The following is a 19,099-nucleotide window of genomic DNA, read 5'->3' as shown; positions in this document are numbered from 1 at the left end:
ATAAAATAAAATAAAATAAAATAAAATAAAATAAAATAAAAAAGACACACGCTCATATATGTTTATAGCAGCACAATTCACAATTGAAAGATATGAAAGCCACCTAAGTGCCCATTGACCAATAAGTGGATAAAGAATATGTGGTATATAAACACCATGGAATATGACTCAGCCATAAAAAAGAGTAAAATAATGTCTTGCAGCAACTTGGATGGAGGCCATTATTCTAAGTGAAGTAACTTAGGAATGTAAAACCAAAAACCATATGTTCTCACTTATAAGTGGGAGCTAAGCCATGGGTATGCAAAGGCATACGGAGTGGCATAATGGACTTCAGAGATTCAGAAAGGGGAGGGCAGGGAGGTGAGGACAAAAAACTACACACTGAGGCCAGGCGCGGTGGCTCACGCCTGTAATCCCAGCACTTTGGGAGGCCGAGGCGGGCAGATTACTTGAGCTCAGAAGTTTGAGACCAGTCTGACCAACACGGCAAAACCCCATCTCTACTAAAATTATAAAAATTAGCCAGGCATGGTGGTGCGTGCCTGTGGTCCCACCTACTTGGGAGGCTGAGGCAAGAGAAGCACTTGAACCCAAGATACAGAGGTTGCAGTGAGATGAGATCCCTCTACTGCACTCCAGCCTGGGCAACAGAGCGAGACTGTCTCAAAAAACAAAACCAAAAAACTACATATTGAGTGCAACATACTCTAAAACATACACTGATGGGCGGACTACAATCTCAGAATTTACTACTACATAATTCATCATGTAACAGAAACCACTTGTACCCCAAAAGCTATTGAAGTAAAAATTCAAAAAAACAAAAAAACTTAATATAATATTTTAAAATATTATTACCTAATAGTAGCAGAGTTAATCCCTATAATTAAAATATTGTACATGTTATAAATTTTTACTTGAGATCAAATCAAAATTCAATTTTTCCACATGTGCTGAAAATGTGATAGAAAGCTGAGTCCGGATACGTGTTGGTTAGGTCAAGCTTCTGCTTCATTTTTTTCAGATTTTTGAATAGTCAATAAATTTTGTCTGCTTTTTTTTCTTTCTTTTTTTCTTTCTTTCTTTCTTTTTCTTTTTTTTTTTTTTTGAGACACAGTCTCGATCTGTTGCCCAGCCTGGTGCATAGTGGTGCGATCTCGGCTCACTGCAACTCCTGCCTCTCAGGTTCAAGCAATTCTCCTGCCTCAGCCACCCGACTAACTGGGACTACAGGTATGCACCACCACGCCTGGTTAATTTTTGTATTTTTAGTAGAAATGAGGTTTCACCATGTTGGCCAGGCTGACCTCAGGAGTCTCAGACTCCTGACCTCAAGTGATTCACCCACCTCAGCCTCCCAAAGTGCTGGGATTACAGGTGTGAGCCACTGTATCCTGCCCTCAAGTGATCCACCCGCCTTGGCCTCCCAAGTGTTGGGATTATGGGTGTCAGCCACTGCATCCAGTCAGATTGCTAATGTTTACTGAGTGCCTGTATCTGCAAGGCACTGTCCTATGTGCTTTTGATGAATTAATTCATTCATCATAACTACTATTATTATCACCCGCATGGGATAGAGGCAGAAACTGAGGCACAGAGAGGTTAGGTAACTTTTCAGAGGTCACAAAGCTCACATGTACCAGAGCAACATTCCTTCCAAGGGAGTCTATATGCTTATCTACTCTGTGGTCATCCTGGCTGCCCAGTTACATGAGAATAAATGTCAGGAAATACAGTTGCTAGAACAATTACATACAGGTCTCTCCTCTGCCATGAGTAGGAAAAGTACTGTGAATCTCCTTGCATAAAATATCTCTAGGCTTTGACCTTGCTGTTCCCCAAATACTCACCAAAAATAAGGCGTCCAACGTTTTTAACACCTGCAACAGTCCTTCTCCATAAATCTCCTAAGAAAATAGCAATAAAATTCAAACATTCTCCATCATGTGACTGTCATGCTTGATATTCAAAGCACCAGCAGACTGGTATAAAGCACTGCAGGGATCTGTAGCAGGAAGAAAGATTATTCTTCCATTCCATAAATATTTACGAAGCAATGAGTGGGCACCCGGCACTCTTTTGGCTGCTGGAATAGAGCAGTAAACAAGACAGATTTGTCCTCATGAACCTTCTATGGGTGGAGCCAGCCAGACACGGTAGACTGGCTACTACTCCAAGGCCCATTTCAAGCTCCCTTCCATGCCAACATTTCTCAGCCCACAGGCAGGAAGGGCAAATATTTCCCAGCCTCCTTTGCAGCTAGGGGAAGGTCAAGCTCTGGCCCATGCACATTGCTGGGGGCACTTCTAGAAAGTCCTTGCTCTCCTACTACGAAAAAGCAAGACAGCAAACATGTTGGATTAGAGGCATTGCTGGCATACCCCTCCCACGTGGAAGGACAAAACACTGTGTAGAGATTCACACTGTGAACTTTTTTTTTCAAGAAGTGATTCAGGAATTGGACAGGAAATCTGAAGGAATCCACCGTCCCTTTGAAGGAACTGACGGGCTGCAGCCTATACTGTGACTCAAGTGAAGGGCTGAGAGTCCCCGGGGTGTGAGATGGGGAAAGACTGCGGGATACACGCCCCCACTTTCAGGGAGCCTGAAAGTCCAGTCTCTGGGGCAAGGCCTTAACCCTATTCAGTGCAGAATATGACTTGGGGAGGTTCATGGAATATAAGTAGGAGCTGCGGGAAGAACCCTGCATGCACTCCCAGATCCCAGTATGGACCCAGGGAAGCCATTCCTTACTGTTCCTCACAGGGCACCCTGCAGTGGTCAGCCAAAAAGTTCAGGGGGTGGTGGCAGGTTGAAAGAAGCCTGTAACTGGGTTTCATGAGATAACTGTGGGTGCCGATGAACTTCCTTGGCCAGGGCTGGGATTGGGGCATGGGGTAAGCGAAAAGCAAGCTGCAGTCACGTGTATGCAGGACCCTGGCACATGGCTGGGTGGGATAGATGGGGAGGGGCATGGCCTGAAAGCAGTGGTTGCTATCTCTGCAGGGAAAGCTTATGACTTGGAAGCATTTGCAAGTTCTGAGCGCAGGCTGCCTGGAACTTAGCTCGCCGCTGCCAGTGGAACAGGGTGGGAGGAGATCTGCCTTGCCAAGTGTGTGGGATCTGTGTGGGGCTTACTGCCACCTGCCACTCCCCACTCCCTGCAGAAACTCTTCTGTGCAGCAGAGGCAGAAACACTCCTCTCTGAATTATCAGCACACTGGCCTGGAAACCAACCCCACCTCCGCTACCCAACAGGGATTGCTGCTTGCCCCGCACAGGGAGAGTTAGAGCACAAAACTGCCTGACCCAGCCCACACCTGGCTTTGCCCTGCCACCTGTCCTGGTGGCTTAATACAAAGGATAGAAATTTTTGGGAACTCTATGACTCTGCCCATTGCCTGAGAAACAAGAGTAGCCACCCTGGGCAATATACGGCAAGTGAACATCCCACTGCTACTCCTGCAGCTGGTGCTCCACCTGCTGGGTGGAGGCCAACCAACACAGTCCACGACAGCATCTCCTGGTAGGATAACACTGCCCCCAGGAAGAAGAAAAAGGCTGTATGTCCTCAGCTGTCACCACTGCGTGCACCACTCTAACTAACCAGGAGGTCCTGAGTCTGTCCACATGATCCGTTCATTACTACTGTAACTAGCATTCAAGGAAGCCAATATACTAAGGCTACCTATAACAGGAATCTCACAGAGCCTGTGTCTCTCTCCCGCCACCCCCATTAGAGCTGGTGCTGCTCCCCACTGCTGGGAGTCTCGAGGACAGGTGACATTACCGGATTCCTTGCAGACATTCCCCAGAACCAGCCTGAAGTGTGGCAGCTTCACTGGGTGGCTAGACCCAGAGGAACAACACTCACTGTAGTCTGGTGCCCAGTGACTCCTATCCTACGGGAATGGGGAGTGCACCATGTCAAGGGAACACCCCATGGGACAAAAGAATCTGGACAGCGGGCCTTGAACATCAGATCTTTCTGCTGGTGGGAAGTTTCTTTCACCAGGGGCACAGTTTCAGTGCTGGGCTCAGCAGGGAAAGCCCACAGCTCTAACCCAACCATCAGACAGCCCTGGTGTGAGTGAAGGGTCTTGGAGAAAGGGATGTCTTTCTCCTCTCTTCCATCGCCACAGGCACAGCTGGGGCTTCTCCCATGGGAGCTCAGCGTGGGTGCAACTGTAGACAGTCTTTCTGGAACACATCAGGGTGACGGCATCCCCGCAGGAGGAGCACCCTCTAGGTTTAGGCTTGCACAAGAAACAGATCCACAATTCCTCTCTACTTGGAACACCAACATTCCTACAGATGAAAAGAGGTGCCTGTCTGATCTGAATAGCTGAAGCACTGGATCACGAGTGTGTCTGAGAGGTGGATGGCTTTCCGGCTGACCTGGCAGGGGAGCTGAAGTGGCTCCAACCCTTCCACTTGATAAGACCTCGGTGCACAGCCAGGTGCGGTGGCTCACGCCTGTGATCCCAGCATTTTGGGAGGCCAAGTTGGGCGGATCACCTGAGGTCAGGAGTTTGAGACCAGCCTGACCAACATGGAGAAACCCCGTCTCTACTAAAAATACAAAATTAGCTGGGCGTGGTGGCAAGTGCCTGTAATCCCAGCTACTCGGGAGGCTGAGATAGGAGAATCGCTTGAACCCGTGAGGCAGAGGTTGCGGGGTGAGCTGAGATCATGCCATGGCACTCCAGCCTGGGCAACAAGAGCCAAACTCTGTCTCAAAAAAAAAAAAAAAAAAACTCAGTGCAACTCACTGAGAGGTCCTCCAGTCACCTCTGTCAAGGCTGGGACCTTTGCTCACCATTGGGTGTTGCATTTACTCACATGCTTTAGCCACAATCACTTCCCATGCAGGCACACCTCCCCTACAGACCTGAAACCTGAACCATCACACCAGCCAATAAAATACTGGGGAAAAAAATTGCATGCCATGTGGGGAATGAGTTAAGCTTCAGAGACTTCTACCATTCCCACCCTGTAGGCAACAGTGAACTTGCTCACACAGTGAGCACATTGCTTCTACAACCAGCATATGAGAAAGCCATCACACAAAGACTCCCTATATCCAAGGAACTCTTCCAGTCTTCACCCCTGAAAGCACCAAGGACCAAATTAGGCTATAATTAGCTAGGGACATTAAAGTCACATCCTTAAGCGGAAAAAAGAAAAAAAAAAAGTCAAATCAAACATAAATTCAAGAATAATTAAAATAAATAGTCTACTCAAATGAGAAGGAATCAGAAAAGTAACTGGTAATATGATAAAACATGGTTCTACAGCACACCCCCAAAAGATCACACTACCTCTCCAGCAACAGATCCAAATCAAGATGAAATCTTTGAAATACCAGAAAAAGAGTTCAAATGGGCACCAAATGAATCATACGTGTAACGTTCTTAGGACAATGGCTGGCCTCAAGCAAGCGTGCAGTCCACATTATCATTAGGGATTCACAATGAAGTAGGATGCTTACCTCTCAGGGTCAGAAGATTCCTTAACTGATCTGCAAAAGAGTAGAAGCAGGGGGAATGTTTAGCTGTACAACAAAGTCCCTAGTTATAACATAAAAAATACAGATGACCTGAAATACAGATCCCCTGCAGGGATATTTCATTAATAGAAATGGCAGCCATGGGTTCCAATGGCAGCCAATGCCTCTCGAGAGCCAATTTTGCACCTCTCTTCCAACTCTGTGCTCAGTGACCTCATGTCGGTAGCTTGAAGTATGGCCATGGTGGGAACATTTACACCACAGGAATTGGCAAACACTACATATCAGGAGTTTTGTTTTTGTTTTTTAGAAAGCTTAGCAGACCCACTGGAGAAGTAACACTCAGACCCATCTCACACCTTTAGTTAGCCATTTGGAGGTTGGAGATAGAAAGATTCCCTTTTTCAGTTTGTTTTTAACCAAGTTATGGTGAACACCGACATCAAAGAACAACATCAGCCCAGGCACGGTGGTTTACACCTGTAATCCCAGCACTTTGGGAGGCTGAGGCGGTGGATCACTTGAGGTCAGGAGTTCAAGATCAGCCTGGCCAACATGGTGAAACCCTGTCTCTACCAATAATACAAAAATTAGCCAGGCATGGTGGCACGCACCTGTAGTCCCAGCTACTCAGGAGGAGAGTCGCTTGAGCCTGGGAGGTGGAGGTTGCAGTGAGCCGAGATCACACCACTGCACTCCAACCGGGGCAACAGAGCAAAACTCTGTCTCAAAAAAACAAACAAACAAAAAAGTCAAAGTATAAGAACTAGTACAGTGCCTGGCGTACGGGAAGTCCCATGAATATGCATTAAATGAACGGTGAGTTGTTCAGGGTGTGAACTCAATAATGATCCTAAAAATACGATTAATATAAAATGAAATACTCCCATGTGTCAGGCTTTGCTCTAAGCATTTTACATACATGAGGTCATTTAAACTCCACATCCAATATATGAGACTGGGACTGTGTACTCTTGTCTCCATTTTAGGAAGGCGAAATTGGGTCACAGAGAATTTAAGCAGCTTTCCAGAGTCAGCAATGCAGGAGAAGCAGAGCCGGGATGTGGATCCAGGCAGACAGGCTTTGGATTTGAACCACCACACTATTCCCCTAGAGATCCACCACCCAATTCTCCTATAGAATCCTGCGTCTACGCTCCTGACCAGCAGCATGGGTGAGTCATGCATCCTTCCCATGACTTGGTGGATCTCCGCAAAATGGAAGGGACAAAAGCATCTGCCTCTTAGGGTACTGAAGGGGTTAAATGTTAAATGAGGGGCCAGGCTCGGTGGCTCATGCCTGTAATCCCAGCACTTTGGGAGGCCGAGGTGGGCGGATCACGAGGTCAGGAGATTGAGACCATCCTAGCTAACACGGTGAAACCCTGTCTCTACTAAAAATACAAAAGATTGGCCGGGCGCGGTGGCGGGCGCCTGTAGTCTTAGCTACTCAGGAGACTGAGGCAGGACAATGGCGTGAACCCGGGAGGCAGAGCTTGCAGTGAGCCAAGATGGTGCCACTGCAGTCCGGCCTGGGCGACAGAGCAAGACTCCGTCTCAAAAAAAAAAAAAATGTTAAATGAGGGACCCGGTAATGATTGCTAATGTTTACTGAGTGCCATTATCTACCAGGCACTGTCCTATGAGCTTTCAGTGAATTAACTCATCAAATATTCACTACTATTATTATTATTATTATTATTATTTTTTGAGATGGAGTCTCGCTCTGTCGCCCAGGCTGGAGTGCAGTGGCACGATCTCCACTCACTGCAAGCTCCGCCTCCCAGGTTCACGCCATTCTCCTGCCTCAGCCTCCCGTGTAGCTGGGACTACAGGCGCCCGCCACCGCACCCAGCTAATTTTGTATTTTAGTAGAGACGGGGTTTCACCGTGTTAGCCAGGGTGGTCTCGATCTCCTGACCTTGTGATCCGCCTATCTCGGCCTCCCAAAGTGCTGGGATTACAGGCGTGAGCCACCGCGCCTGGCCCATAACTACTATTATTATCACCCACGTGGCACAGAGGCAGAAACTGAGGCACAGAGAGGTTAAGTAACTTTTCAGAGGTCACAAAGCTCACATGTACCAGAGCAACATTCCTTCCAAGGGAGTCTGTACTCTCATCCACTCTGTGGTCATCCTGGCTGCCCAATTATATGAGAATAAATGTCAGGAAATGCATTTGCTAGAACAATTACATACAGGTCTCTCTTCTGCCATGAGTAGGAAAAGTACTGTGAATCTCCTTGCACAAAATATCTCTAGGCTTTGACCTTTCTGTTCCCCAAATACTCACCAAAAATATAATTCCTATTGACTTCAGTGTTACCAAGAGCACTTCCCCATAAACCTGCCAAGAAAATAGCAATAAAATTCAAACATTCTCCATCACGTGACTGTCATGCTTGATATTCAAAGCACCAGTAGACTGGTATAAAGCACTGCAGGGATCTGCAGCAGGAAGAAAGATCATTCTTCCATTCCATAAATATGTATGAAGCAATGAGTGGGCACCCGGCACTCTTCTGGCTGCTGGAATAGAGCAGTAAACAAGACAGATAAGGTCCTTGTCCTCGCGAACCTTCTTTTTTTTCTTTTTTTTTGGGGGGGCGGAGTCTCGCTCTGTCGCCCGGACTGGAGTGCAGTGGCCAGATCTCAGCTCACTGCAAGCTCCGCCTCCCAGGTTTACGCCATTCTCCTGCCTCAGCCTCCCGAGTAGCTGGGACTACAGGCGCCCGCCACCTCGCCCGGCTAGTTTTGTATTTTAGTAGAGACAGGGTTTCACCGTGTTAGCCAGGATGGTCTCCATCTCCTGACCTCGTGATCCGCCCGTCTCGGCCTCCCAAAGTGCTGGGATTACAGGCTTGAGCCACCACGCCCGGCCGTCCTCGCGAACCTTCTATGGGCAGAGTCAGCCAGGTGCTGTAGACTGGCTACCCCAAGGCCATTTCAAACTTCCTTCCATGCCAACCCTTCTCAGTCTATAGGCAGGAAGGGCAAATATTTCCCAGCCTCCCTTGCAGCCAGGGGGAGGTCAAGCTGTGGTCCATGCACATTGCTGGGGGGACTTCTGCAAAGTGCTTGTTGTCCTTCTCAGAAGGAGCAGGCCAGATGTGGTGGCATGCAACTCTAGTCTCAGCTACTTGGGAGGCTAAGGCAGGAAGATCGCTTGAGGCTAGGAGTTCGAGACCTGTATTGGGCTACGATTGTGCTTCTGCACTGCAGCCTGAGTGACAGAGAGAGACCCTGACTTTGAAAAAAAAAAAAAAAAAAGTTGCGGCTTCATTGGATGCAGCAGCCATCCTGTAGTGTGAAGGAGTTCAGCATGAGGGTGACTGTTAATATGCTAAGGATGGAGGAGCAGAAACCCAGAATAAACCTGGGTCCTTCTGCTTAATGTTCCACAGCTAAACCAATGTCACCAGCCACCTATCTTTGCATTATTTATGCATTTATTTTGAGATGGGGTCTTGCTCTGTGGCCCAGGCTGGAGTGCAGTGATGTGATCTCGGTTCAATGCAACCTCTGCCTCCCAGATTCAAGTGATTCTCCTGCTTCAGTCTCCCGAGTAACTGGGATTACAGGCATGGCCCCCACGCCCTGCTAATTTTTGTGCTTTTTTAGTAGAGACGGGGTTTCACCATGTTGGCCCAGCTGGTCTCAAACTCCTTACCTCAAGTGATCTGCCTGCCTCAGTCTCCCATAGTGCTGGGATTTCAGGTGTGAGTCACGATGCCTGGCCTGTCTTTTTCTTTTGTAAGAAAATTAATCCCACATTTCCTCAGGGCACTGTGGTTGGTTAGTGACTTTTAGCCAAACACATTTGTATAGATACAGGGAGACATAAAAAATGAATAATCAGCCAGGGCCAGGTGCGTTGGCTCACACCTGTAATGCCAGCATTTTGGGAGACTGAGGTGGGTGGATGAATTGAAGTCAGGAGTTTAAAATCAGCCTGGCCAACATGGTGAATCCCTATCTCTACTAAAAATACAAAAATTAGCTGGGCCTGGTGGTGTGCACCTATAGTCCCAGCTACTCGGGAGGCTGAGGCAGGAGAATCACTTGAACCCGGGAGGTTGCAGTGAGCAGAGATTGCACCACTGCACTCCAGCCTGGGCGACAGAGTGAGACTCCATCTCAAAAAAAAAATTTAAAAAAAAGAAGGAGAAGAAAACTCAAAGACACTATAGACACACCCATTGGGTAGGCTGGTATCCGAAAAACTCCAGAAAACAGTAAGTGTTGATGAGGACATGGAGAAATTGGAACCCTGGTGCACCACTGGGCAGAACATAAAACGGTACAGCCACTGTGGAAAATGGTATGGTCGTTCCTCAAAAAAAATTTTTTTTTTTTTTTTTTGAGATGGCCCAGGCTGGAGTGCAATGGCACGATCTTGGCTCACTGCAACCTCTGCCTCCCAGGATCAAGCAATTCTCCTGCCTCAGCCTCCCGAGTAGCTGGAATTATAGGCAGGTGTCACCACACCCGGCTAATTTTGTACTTTTAGTAGAGATGGGGTTTCACCATGTTGGTCAGGCTGGTCTCAAACTCCCGACCTCAGGTGATCCTCCTGCCTCGGCCTCCCAAAGTGCTGGGATTACAGAAGTGAGCCACCAGGCCCGGCCTCAAAATTTTAAAAATAGAATTACCACATACATGATCCAGCAACTCTACCTCTGAGTATGTACCCAAAAGAATTGAAAGCAAGGTCTCAAAAAGATATTCACAGACCCATGTGCAGCTTCCTTCACAACAGCCAAAAGATGAAAGCAATCCACGTGTCCATCGATGGATGAATTGATAAGCAAAATGTGGTATATTCGTACAATGGAATATGATTCATCTATGAAAAGGAAGGAATTCGAACACATGGTACAATATGGATGAACTTCAAAGTCATTTTCCTCAGTGAAATCAGACAGACACAAAAAGACAAACAGTGCATGATTCCATTTACATGTCATACTCAGAGTAGTCAAACTCATAGAGGCAGAAGGTAGTATTGTGGTTGTCAGGGGCTAAGGGAGGGGGTGACAGGGAGTTAGTGTTTAATGGGCATAGAGTTCCAGTTTTACAAGATGAAAAGGGTTATGGAGATGGATGGCGGTGATGGTTGCACAACATTATGAATGTATTGTATTTATACCACTGTACTCGACACTTTAAAATTGTTAAAATGGCAAAATTTATGCTATGTGTATTTTGTAATAATAAATAAAAAGCACCCAGGTGTGTGAGGGGGGGATAAGAGACATGTACAGAACCACTTCAGTAGGTGATACATACACCTGAGGAAATAATAATGTTATAAAGAGCACCTGGGAGTGACAATTCCAGAATATCTGATGCCCAAGACCAGATTTTGCAAAGAGATGGGGGGGATAGGAGACAGGAGCCAGGATTGGCAATATGAAGGACCCCTTCTGTTCAGACCAGAGAAAGGGGGAAGATCCCCTTCCTCCTATCTCATTCCTCTCCCTGAGAACACCCCTCCATCTACCAGGTTGCCGGAGCTGCAACCTTTAATGTCATCTCTGATTCTCCTTACTCTCCACATCCAATCCAGGTATAATTCTTCTTCATCCATCTCCAGGTTTCCAGAGTCCAGCCACTTCCCTCCCATATCCACTCTGGTACCCAACCTTAAACTGCCATTATCTGTCACCAGGACCATTAGCTTCTCAACTGCTCCCAACTTCTAAGTTTGCACACCCACCCCTAATCCATGCTGAGAGAGAGAGATCGATCTTTTCCAATATAAACTGAATCAAGTCACCACCCTAATCAAACTGCCTCCCTGGCTCTCCCATCACACTTGGAATGCAAACTAAACTTCATCTGTGTCCTTCAGGGTCCCATATGATCTGGACCTTGCCTACCTCTCCAGCCCTCTCTCCCAGCCTCACTCAGGAGGCTCCAACCTCACTGGTCTTCTCATTGGTTCTAGAGTAAGACAAGCATGGTCCTGGCTTAGGGTTTGATATGGTTAAGCTTTATGTCCCCACCCGAATCTCTCGAGTTGTAATCCCCAGGTGTTGAGGGAGAGACTTTGTGGGAGGTAATTGGATCATGGGGGCAGTTCCCCCCATGCTGTACTCGTGATAGTGAGTGAGTTCTCACGAGATCTGATGGTTTTATAAGTGTTGGGTAGTTTTTCTTTGGCTTGCTCTTCTCTCTTCTGCCACCATGTGAAGAAGGTTCTTGCTTCCCCTTTGCCTTCTGCCATGATTGTAAGTTTCCTGAGGTCTCCCCAGCCATGTGAAACTGTGAGTCAATTAAACCTTCTTTGTCTACAAATTACCCAGTCTTGGGTAGTATCTTTATAGCAGTATGAAAATGGACTAATACAGGGTCTCTGTATTTGCTCTTCCCTCTGTCCATGTGCTTTTCCCCTAAGATATCTGCATGGCTTCAGTTTTCATCAGGTCCACACTCAAAGGCCATCTCCTTTCAGAAGCTCGACCACAAATTAAAAATAATACTGTGGTCACTCTCCAGCCCCTTATCATGAATTATTTTTCAAGATAGCATTTACCATGATCTGACATTACAATATATATTTATTTTTGTGTGTGTTCATTCATCATCTCCTTCCCTAGAGTGCAAACTTCATTAGGGAATGAGCCTTCACTGTCCTGCTCATGACTGAATCCCCTGCATTTAAAATAGCATCAAGGTCCCAGCATGTCTCAAAAGTGTATGCTAAAATCATGGCAATTCAACCATCCTTGAATTACTACCATGTGCTGGGCACTGGGCTGAGTGCTTTATTTGTGGATTATACCTAACTCTCACACCCACATTTTGAGATAAGTACTTTCCGTATGAGAAAACCGGGGCTCAGGTAACATAAACGACTTTCTCAAGCTGGCATTATTTGTCCTATGTAGGGGAGCTGTCTGCCTAGCAGGGTAATGCCTTCAGACCCTGAGTTCTAAGAAGATTATGAAGCCACAGCTAAAAGTGATACCAGTGTGTAAGCTACAGTCAAGGACATTTAATCAAGTTCTGATTTTACTCACTATAACTGTTTTGATTGTTTTTGGTTTTTGTTGTAATTTTTTTCTGAAAATACCCTGTTTTAAAAAAATTGTATGCCCCTTGCTTTGCTGGTGCCCAAAACACATTCTAGTTTTTTTTGTTGTTGTTGTTTGTTTGTTTTGAGATAGGATCTCTGTCATCCAGGCTGGAGGGCAGTGGTGGATCATAACTCACTGCAGCCTTGAACTCCCAGGCTGAAGTGATCCTTCCACTGCCTCAGCCTCCTGAGTAGCTGGGACCCATAGGCACACGCCACCATGCCTGGCTAATTTTTAAGTTTTTTTAGAGACACAGTGTTGCTATGTTGCCCAGGTTGGTCTCAAACTCCCAGTCTCAAGGGATCCTCCCATATCAGCCTCCCAAAGCACCATGTCATCCCAAACACATTCTGAATCTGCTTATTGGAAGCCACAGCCCTGGACTTGAGCCCCTCTATTAAGCTCTCTCTCCTGGATTGTGTGATAGGAGATCATGTATCTGACACATTAAGGAGACCTTTGAGAGACACTGAAGACTCAGCAGGAGGAACACACCATTCCTCTTTCTGGAAGCATACCAAGTCCTTTTCTTTCCCCCCAGAAATGTAAGAGCTGGGCAAAGCCAGACCCTCTTACCTCTCCTCTATTTCCCACCCCAATTTAATCCCCTCTGACCCTAGCACTGACCTCTCAGGAAAGACAGGTCTCTCTCAGGGTGAGTTCTGACCAGTCTTCCCTTCTTGAATTTGCTTCCGAAGTGGGTTATGGAAACATAGGCCCCCAGTGCAGGGAAGCCAGCATGGTGAGGGGTGAACTCGAACCAGGTCTCTGCAGAGGAAATACAAGGGCAAGTGAGTCCCAGCACAGAACTTGGAACATAGCAGGTGTGCAGGAAAAAAAAAAAAAAAAATCTATTAATGAGGAATTACAACCATGCCAGGAGAATGTTAGAGATTGACTGTGTGGTGTCAGAAACCACTGGGGATCTCATCCTCAGACCTGAGTCTTTATGCTGCTGGTGGCAGCTCATAACTTCCACAGCAGCCTGTTTCCAGTATTTTCCAGAGCTTGAACCCTCAGCCCTGCCTCTCTCTTCCGTCTCATTGTGGCTACAACTCCATGGAATCCTGGAGTACAAAGGAAGAGTGTAGCCACGTGATTGCATGGAGGTTTGTCTGTGGGCATAAATCTAATGCATGATTCCAATGTGAGTCATTAGAATATTCCAGGGAAGAAAATGACATGATCAGATTTTCATCCTGGAAACTTCCATCAGGTAGCCAGGGAAGGAGGTGGACAGCTTGGGTTGGGTGGGCCAGTGAGGAACTAATTACAAGAGTCTCCCAGGAGACTGGGAGACCTGGTCTGGGGGTGATGTACAAGAGCACAAAGGATGAAAATGAGAAGGGGGTGATTTCTAGGTCTGGGAAGGATTGAATTTGTGGGGCTTATGGAATGGATGGAGTCAGCTCTATCTGCTCTGGTGAGAAAACAGCACAAGGAACCACACTGAGGAGAGAGACACATTCACGGCCAGGCGCGGTGGCTCACGCCGCCCAGCACTGTGGGAGGCCCAGGCGGCACCTACGGCTCGGAGTTTTGAAACCAGGGGCCTAAATATGGCTGAGACCTCGTGTCTACTAAAATCCCAGCACTGCTGGGAAGCCCAGGCGGTTGTGGTCACCTAAGGTCAGGAGTTTGAAACCAGCCTAATATGGGTGGACCCCGTGTCTACTAAATCCCAGCACTGTGGAGGGGCCCCAGGCGGTTGGTCACCTAAGGTCAGCGAGTTTTGAAACTAAGCCTGACTAATTATTTGGTGAGACCCCGTGTCTACTAAATCCCAGCCTGTGGGAGGCCCAGGTGGGTGCGATCACCTAAGGTCAGGAGCTTTTTGAAAACCAGCCTGACTAACATTGGTGAGACCCCGGTGTCTACTACATCCCAGCACTTTGGGAGGGGCCCAGCGCCGGTGCGATCACCTAAGGTCAGCGAGTTTGAAACCAGCCTACTAATATGGGTGGAGACCCCGTGTCTCTACATCCCAGCCCGTGGGAGGCCAGGGCGGTGTGGATCACCTAAAGGTCAGGAGTTTTTTGAAACCAGCCTGACTATTATGGTGAGACCCCGTGTCTACTAAATCCCAGCACGTTTTGAGAGGCCAGGCGGGTGGATCACCTAAGGTCAGGAGTTTTGAAACCAGCCTAATATGGTGAGACCCCGTGTCTACTACATCCCAGCACTTTTGGGGGAGGCCCAGGCGGGTGCATCACCTAAGCACGTCAGGAGTTTGAACCAGCCCTGACTAATATGGGCTGAGACCCCGTGTCTACTTAAATCCCAAGCACTTTTGGGAGGCCCAGGCGGGTGGATCACCTAAGGTCAGGAGTTTGAAACCAGCCCTGACTACATGGGTGGCAGACCCTGCGGTGTGGTGGAGCTAAAAATACAAAACTTAGCCGGGGTGGTGCGCTGGCATTGGCCTAATTCCCAGCCTTACTTTGGGAGACGGAGGCAGCGAGAATCACGTTGAACCCGGGGAGGCCAGAGCGTTGCTGTGCTGAGATCGCCGCCTGTTACCACTCCAGCCTGTGCGGCAACAAGAGCAAAACTCGTGTCTCAAACAAACAAACAAAAAACAAAACCATTCACACTGGGAGGCTTCTGAGCCTTGAGGTGCCGGGGATGTCCAACCACTGGTAACTGGTAACATTGCCTGATTTATATCATTGAGAAACCAGGACACAGCTGCTGAACAAGTAAGGTGGCCACAAGCGCGCGCTGCTTAGGAAATAGGGTAGGGGCTGTGGATCTCATGGGGAGAGAGAGAGGCTTCAAAGAGAAACTGCGGAAGACTGGAGAGCTGGCCAGCATTTGGTGACAATGGACCTTATGGAGAAGCGAAGACATCTAAAAAGCCTGCAGAGATGGGCTAGACGTCGTGGCTTCACGCCTGTAACCCAGCCCACTTTGGGAGGTTCAGGCAGGTGGATCACCTCGAGTTCAGGATTCGAGACCAGCCTGACCAACATGGAGAAACTAAAAATACTAAATAACCTGTGTCGTTACTCTATAGTCCCAGCTACTTTAGGGAGGTGTGTGTTTTGTGTGTGTGTGGTTGCTGTGTGTCTTTACTCAGCGCCTGGACAGACAGAAGAACTCCGCTCAAACAAAACAAAACAAAACAAAACAAATAACAAAAGTGAGAGACAGCCCTTCCACCCACCGCCCGCCATCCTTCAAACATCTCCCTTATTACAGTTTTCTTCCTTTTTTGTTCTTTTTTCCTTCCTGCCCTCGTTGTTCTTTTTGTGCGTGGGGGGGACAGGGTCTCACTTGTCGCCCGAGCGTGGGTAGTGCCGAGTGCCAATCACGCTCACTGAAGCTTGATTCCGGATCTCTAGTGTTCTCCCTGCCTCAATCTCCTGACTAAGTTCTTCAGGTTTCCTGCCACCATGCTTTGACTATTTTATTGTGTTTTGTTTTGTTTTGTTTTGTTTTCCTATTTAATATTGCTGTTGTTTTGAGATGGGATCTCACTATGTTGCCCAGGGTGGTCTCCAACTCCTAGTTTCAAGCAATCCTCCCACCTCAGCCTCCCAAAGCACTGGGATTACAGGCATGACTGGGATTACAGGCGTGAGCCACCATGTTGACCTCTTAAAGGTTTTCTCGATCCATGCAAAGCAAGTGCGTGTCCTCTGGTCACTTCTGGGACTTCCCTCTTCTCTCCTCTAAGCTGAGCACCCTGTTTTCTGCAATCCTGAGCCCTTCGCTCTTCCTGGGCTTCCCAAGGGAAGGGCAGGGAAACACTCTTCCATTTCCCTCCATGCCATTCCGTCCCTTACTACCTCTCCCCCACTCTAAATGTCTGCTTACCCTGTGCTTTTGCCTCCTGCCAGGAGGGTTGCAGGTCGTTGTCAATGGCTGCAAATATCGGGTAGGGTAGTGTCCCTTCTTCCACAGGCTTCTTCATATTGGACAAATGGGACTCCGGCAGCTTTGGGAGAAGGTGCCAAGACAAAGTGTGAGGGAGCATATGGGTCCCTGTAGGCCAACTTTTTTTTTAGAGGGGTCTCAGTCTGTTACCCAGGCTGGAGTGCAGTGGTACAATCATGGCCCACTGCAGCCTCAACCTCCTGGGCTCAAGCAATCCACCTGCCTCAACCTCCCAAGTAGCTGGGACTACAGATGCATGTCACCATGCCCGGCTAATTTATTTTTTGATAGAGACAGGCTCTTGCTATGTGGCCCAGGCTGGTCTCGAACTCATGGCTTCAAGCAATCCTCCCACCTCGGCCACCCAAAGTGCCTGGATAGGCTAGGTGCAGTGGCTCATACCTATAAATCCCAGCACTTTGGGAGGCTGAGGTGGAAGGATCACTCGAGCCCAGGATTTGGGGACCACCCTGAGCAACGAAGCAAGACCCTGTCTCTACAAAAAAATAAAAAATAAAAGACAATTAGGCACAGTGGTGGGTGCCTGTAGTCCCAGCTACTTGGGAGGCTGAGCTGGGAGGATTGCTTGAGCCCAGGAGATCAAGGCTGCAGTGAGTATGACTGCACCACTGCACTCCAGCCTGGGTGACAGAGTGAACCCTGTCTCAAAAACAAAGAAAACAAACAAAACAACAACAAAAGCCCAAAGTGTTAGGATAGGCTGGATGCAGTGGCTCATACCCATAATCCCAGCACTTTGGGAGGCTGGGGTGGGAGGATCACTTGAACCCAGTAGTTGGAGGATTGCTTGAGCTCAGGAGTTTGAGACCAGCCTGGGCAATATAGCAAGATCCCTGTCTCTACAAAAAAAAAAAAAAAAAAAAAAATTTAAAATTAGCCAGGCATGGTGGTGCATGCCTGTTGCCCCAGCTTACTCAAAAGGCTGAGGCAAGAGGATTGCTTGAGCCCAGAAGGTCAAAGCTGCAGTGAGCCATGATCTCACCACTGCACTCCAGCCTGGGTGACAGAGCAAGACCCTTTCTGAAAAATGAAATGAAATGAAATGAAATGAAATGAAATAGTGAATTCAAGACATCAAATGGCCAAGGAGGGATGGAGAGGAAAGTTGTTTTGGGTCTGAGACTTTCCCTATTTTTGCTTTATTCCATCGTAATTCCTCATTGTTCTTCTTGCCCCGGATGTCTGTGTATCTTTCTAGTAAATCATATCACTTTATTTTTTGCATAAATGAATAAGAGTCAGTTTCTGTCACTTGCAACCAGTTATCCTGATATACTTAAGTTTTGAGGCATCCATCAAAATGCCCAGATTTTGATGTCTTGAAAGTCCTGAAAGACTTAAAAGGTGGTGCCAGTCAGGATCTTTGGCAACCTCACGCCCTGAGACCCCTTGCTCCTACCCCCACCCCAGGTCCCCAGCGGGGAATGACTTACTTCTCTGGTTTGCTTGGAGATAACCAGGTAGGCCCAGAAGTCGGTCAGAGAGTAATTCTCAGACCTCGCTGCTTGGATGGTTTTCTGTAGGCTCTTAGCCAAGTCCCACTCCTGTCGGCTAAATTGATGTCTCAGGTCAGCCTCGACAGCTTCCATGTCACCATCACTGGTGTAGAGAGAAGATATCGCCCTGGAGGACAGAGGAAGAGAGTGAGTTCGGCATTGTATGTGTGGACGATGAAGACTGGGGAAGGATGCGTGGGAGGAGGTCCTTCACAGGAACACCTGCCTCACAGAGAGGGCGACATGCAAAGGAAATGGAAAATTTACATTAAATAAATATAACTGCAGAACAATCAAGTTCAAAGGAGGAGGCTCAAAATCATCTGGGACAATCCTTCTATTTCACAGGCAGGAAAATGAGAGCACGGTGGGAGAAAGGCCTCATCAGAGTCAAATGTTTTTTGCAGTCAGCATTTATTAAAGGTTTACATGTGACAGCAACAAACTGTCTTTAGTCTTTTATACCTATTAACTCACATAATCCTAGAAAATCAGTGAAAGGGACCAGGCGTGGTGGCTTATGCCTGTAATCCCAGCCCTTTGGGAGGCCGAGGCGGGAGGACTGCCTAAGGTCAGGAATTCAAGACCAGCCTGGTCAACATGGTGAAACCCCGTCTCCACTAAAAATACAAAAAAATTAGCCAGGCGTGGTGGCATGCATGGTGGTGGGCACCTGTAGTGCCAGATACTCAGGAAACTCCATCTCTACTAAAAACACAAAAATTAGCCAGGCATGGTGGCACATGCCTGTGGTCCCAGCTGCTTGGGAGGCTGAAGCAGAGGAGTCGCTTGAACCTGGGAGGCCGAGGTTGCAGTGAGCCGAGATTGTGCCACTATACTCCAGCCTGGTGACAGAGCACAACTCCGTCTAAAAAAAAAAAAAAGACTTGATATTCATTTGTTCACTCAACAAATATATGTGTGTGTTTGTGTGTGTGTGTATATATGTATGTGTATATATATATCTTTTTAAATTTACAAAGAAAAGAGGTTTATTTAGCTCACAGTTCTACAGGCTGTACAAGAAGAAGCATGGTGCAAAAAGCTTCTACTCATGGCAGAAGGCAACGGAGCTGGTGTGTCACATGGAGTCTATATATATATATA

At 47.5% G+C, this 19,099-nt stretch overlaps 1 protein-coding gene across 1 annotated transcript in view; it reads right to left on the bottom strand.

Moving 5' to 3' along the window:
* PLA2G4C (phospholipase A2 group IVC) overlaps window positions 1-19,099 on the bottom strand; it is a 62,304-nt gene that overhangs the window by 33,510 nt on the left and 9,695 nt on the right. The window contains exons 5-10 of the mRNA XM_017889168.1: window positions 17,930-18,119; window positions 16,416-16,536; window positions 13,224-13,364; window positions 7,808-7,861; window positions 5,495-5,524; window positions 1,854-1,910 (exon numbers count right to left, since the gene is read on the bottom strand). Coding sequence (XP_017744657.1) covers window positions 1,854-1,910; window positions 5,495-5,524; window positions 7,808-7,861; window positions 13,224-13,364; window positions 16,416-16,536; window positions 17,930-18,119 — 593 coding nt within the window. The remainder of the gene's footprint in view (window positions 1-1,853; window positions 1,911-5,494; window positions 5,525-7,807; window positions 7,862-13,223; window positions 13,365-16,415; window positions 16,537-17,929; window positions 18,120-19,099) is intronic.

The sequence above is a fragment of the Rhinopithecus bieti genome, unplaced genomic scaffold (assembly GCF_001698545.2).
Source record: "Rhinopithecus bieti isolate Rb0 unplaced genomic scaffold, ASM169854v2 scaffold_574, whole genome shotgun sequence".
In the NCBI taxonomy this organism is placed as follows: domain Eukaryota; kingdom Metazoa; phylum Chordata; class Mammalia; order Primates; family Cercopithecidae; genus Rhinopithecus; species Rhinopithecus bieti.
This window is presented reverse-complemented; position numbering and strand designations above follow the sequence as displayed.